Source organism: Talpa occidentalis, unplaced genomic scaffold (genome assembly GCF_014898055.3).
Source record: "Talpa occidentalis isolate TD23 unplaced genomic scaffold, MPIMG_talOcc4v2.1 talOcc4.2, whole genome shotgun sequence".
Classification (NCBI taxonomy): Eukaryota; Metazoa; Chordata; class Mammalia; order Eulipotyphla; family Talpidae; genus Talpa; species Talpa occidentalis.
Window position 1 is genome coordinate 21,903,032 of NW_023602073.1, and position 3,640 is coordinate 21,906,671.

Here is a 3,640-nt window from a genome sequence, read left to right on the forward strand (position 1 = left end):
CCACAGCAAAAGTCCTCAAGGAGAAGGTGTGGAAAGAAATTGCCGTAGGCTCTTTGCGCTCTCGGCCCTCTCCCCCCGGGACACGCCCTCCCTGGTCGTTCCTGTCCACCGTCGGAACCCCAGAATAGCGAGGTCGGGCGTTTGGAGGCATCCAACCGGGCACCCGCGCCAGGAGCAGCCGCCCTCAAGGAAGAAGGGAACATTACTTGGCTTCCCCAGAAAGCCACCAGCCAGGTAGAGGAAAAGGTAAAGGCAGGCAAAAGAAAAGTGAAAGTCAGAGGCCACTGCGCGATCAGGAGTCAAGGTCATCAGAAAAAGCGTCTGCAATTTCAAGTCCGGTATTTTCTTCATTGCAGGGGAAAAAGAATAAAGGATTCCTCTCAAAATCACGGAAAGGGACGCACAGGTGGCTCCCTACGAAGTGACCGCCAGGAGCGTCCCGCGCGGCCTCTTGGCTTGCACACCTCCTCCGTGATGAGAGTTCCTTTTTGAAGAAGCGCGGTCTCCCCCGGCAGAGACGCAAACCTCCAAGTCGGGAGGGGCCGGGCCTGCGCCAGCTCCCTGCCGCCCTGCGCGCGGCACCTCAGGTGCCCCCCGCAGGTGGTTCCCACCCCGCCACGCCCACTCGCCCAAATCGCCCCCTTGCGCTCCGGGCGCCGGAACCTCCCATCCCCACCCCGGGCCGTGGGGCCCCGGGCACTCGCACCTGAGCCCGGTAGCCGGGGGGCCCGGCGGGCACACCCGCGCCCTCGCAGACACGCGCACACCCAGCCGCGCGCGCGCTCCCCATTGGCCGGCGGGGGAGGGCGGGGCCGGCGGACCCAAAACAAACAACCTGCGCGCAGCTCCTCAGTGGCCGCGCCGCCGCGTGGCCTCGGCCTGGTGCGCGGGCCGGCCGGGGAGCCGCGGCCACCTAGGCCACCTCTTCCTCCACCCCTCTGCCGTCGGCGTCCAGGCTCCGCCCCGCGGAGCCGCCGCTGGGTTATATTGGGCCGGGCCGAAGGTGGAGGCGAGACTCAGCCGCGGCGGGCCGACGCGGAGATGCTGCTCCCGAGGCCGGGGGCGGAAAGGCGGCTGCGGGCGCCCCGGCGTAGGAGACTCGGCTGCGCGGGCGCTCGAGGCTGACGGCGCCGGACCCTGCCCCCAGGCTGCCCCGCACCCCCGCAGCTCCATCTCGGGCCCCGGAGGACCCCGGAGAACTGCCCCCCGCTCCCTGGAACGCACAGCAGATGCGCACGCTTCTTCCCTCCGGCAGGAAGCCCCACGCCCCGCGCGCGCCAGCCAGTGGCCCGGCACCCCCGCACGCGGCCGCCGCGACGCCGGCCGTCCTGGAACCGGAGGCAGCAGCCACCCCGCCGCTCCCTCTCCGCCCCTCTTAGTTCACCCAATAAGCACAGCCCCTCCGAGGAGAATCCCCGCGGAAGACGCCGCTCCTCCGGCAAAGTGACTGTTTCTCGCCAGCAGACAGAGCTCCCCGGAGACAAGGGCGGGCGCGGAGCCCCGGCCCCGCGACCGCCACCCGCGACTGCCCGGGCCGGCGCGGAGGAGAAGGGTAGGGCGGCGGGCCGGGCCGGGGCGCGCGGGCATGAAGCTGGAGGTCTTGGGCCCCCGCGCGGCCCACGGGGAGCAGCCCGCGAGCGAGCCGGAGGGCCCGGGCGGCGACGCGCCGTCTCCGCTGTCGGCCGCCGGCGAGGACTCGCTGGGCTCGGACGGGGACTGCGCGGCCAACAGCCCGGCGGCGGCGGGCGGGGCGCGGGGGAGCCGGCCGGCGGCGGGGGCGCGCGGGGCGCGGGCGGCGGCCCGGGCGCCCGGGAGGGGGGCCCGGCGGCGGCGGCGGGGCCCGGGGACGCCGAGGCCGGCGCGCCGGGGCCCGGCCCCGGGGGCGCGGGCGGCGGCGAGGGCGCGCGCAGCAAGCCGTACACGCGGCGGCCCAAGCCCCCGTACTCGTACATCGCGCTCATCGCCATGGCCATCCGGGACTCGGCGGGCGGGCGCCTGACGCTGGCCGAGATCAACGAGTACCTCATGGGCAAGTTCCCCTTCTTCCGCGGCAGCTACACCGGCTGGCGCAACTCCGTGCGCCACAACCTCTCGCTCAACGACTGCTTCGTCAAGGTGCTGCGCGACCCCTCGCGGCCCTGGGGCAAGGACAACTACTGGATGCTCAACCCCAACAGCGAGTACACCTTCGCCGACGGGGTCTTCCGGCGCCGCCGCAAGCGCCTCAGCCACCGCGCGGCCGCCCCCGGCGCGGCGCTGCCCCCCGACGAGGCCGCCGCCCGCACCGCCGGCGCCGCCGGGCCGCCGCCGCCCGCGCCCGCCCCGGCCTCGCCCCGCGCGCGCTCGCCCGCCCGGCCCGAGGCCAGCGCCAGCCCGGCGGGCAAGTTCTCCAGCTCCTTCGCCATCGACAGCATCCTCAGCAAGCCCTTCCGCCGCCGCCGCGACGGGGACGCGGCCCCGGGGGCGCGCCTGCCGTGGGGCGCCCCGCCGCTGTACCCCGCTCTCCTCCCGGGCGCGCCCGGCGCGGCTCTGCTGCCGCTCTGCGCCTACGGGCCCGGCGAGCCGGCGCCGCCGCCCGCGCCGCCCCTCCTGCTCGCGCCCCTCGCGGCGGCCGCCCCGCTCAAGGCGTTCCGGGGCCCGGCGGCCGGCGGCGGCGCGCACCTGTACTGCCCCCTGCGGCTGCCCGGCGCCCCGCACGCCGCCCCGGCCCGCGGCCCCGGCCCGCACCTGCCGCTCTCGGTGGAGACGCTGCTGGCCTGAGCGCGCGGGGGGCGCGCGGGGCGCGCGGGGCGCAGGCCGGGGGCTTTGCACTTTCTATCCTGGGGACCGGACACCTGGAAAGAAAAATCCCCACCAGACGTGCCTTACAGCGCAAACATTTTTGACAGACGTCTAAGCTTAGTCCCGTTCCCCGCCTCCCCTTTTGTCGTGTACCTCTCCAGAAGGACCAAAGCAATTCTTCATCCCCGTTTATTGTTTCTTGCCTAAGCCCGCCCCTCCCTCCCAAAGACTCTTCTTCTACGGCCTCCCTACCCCTTTTTCCTACTACTTTTGTCGCACCTTCATTGATTTGTCCCCTCAAAAAAGCACATCAGGGAACCGTTCCATCCGATAAGTGACATGACTACTGTCTGGGGCCGTGGGTCCCTGCTGCGTGTACGCAAGTGGCATTTGCAGGTGTGACTGAGTGTGAGAGGTGTCAGAGAAGTTTCAGTCCTTTCTCTGCTTTTGACCAATGCTTCACTGTGCCAAAAGATAAAAAAAAAAAAATACTGTTGGGTTTTGTAATTAAATTATTTATATATTTTTGAAACCTGAATTGAAAATGTTGCAGGCAACGAGAGGGCTACAGTTTTACGCGTGGTTGGGTGACCTCAACTGCGGTCTCCTCGACCAAGCAGTGTCTTTCAAGGAAGTTAACATGGGTATGGGGTGCCAGGACCACCGCCACGTGAGAGCCAGCGTGATTTTTATTTTTAATATTATTTTATTTGTGTCTGTGTACATATTCATGTATAAATTTTATGGAACCCAGGCATAGTGCTTATTTTTTAATAAAACTCACAACTGACTTTAGTGCTTTGTGCTGATGATGGGTGGAAGATGGAGAGTTTTTAGTTCCCCTCCCCCAAACTGGGTT

The 3,640-nt window shown here is 68.5% G+C and overlaps 1 protein-coding gene across 1 annotated transcript; it reads left to right on the forward strand.

The window, feature by feature from the left end:
- The first annotated feature begins 1,585 nt into the window (after positions 1–1,585).
- On the forward strand, positions 1,586–2,760 carry FOXQ1 (forkhead box Q1). Its single transcript, XM_037520763.1, is given in 2 exon segments — positions 1,586–1,765; positions 1,768–2,760. Coding segments are annotated over 2 exon segments (1,173 nt in total).
- Positions 2,761–3,640: the final 880 nt, after the last annotated feature.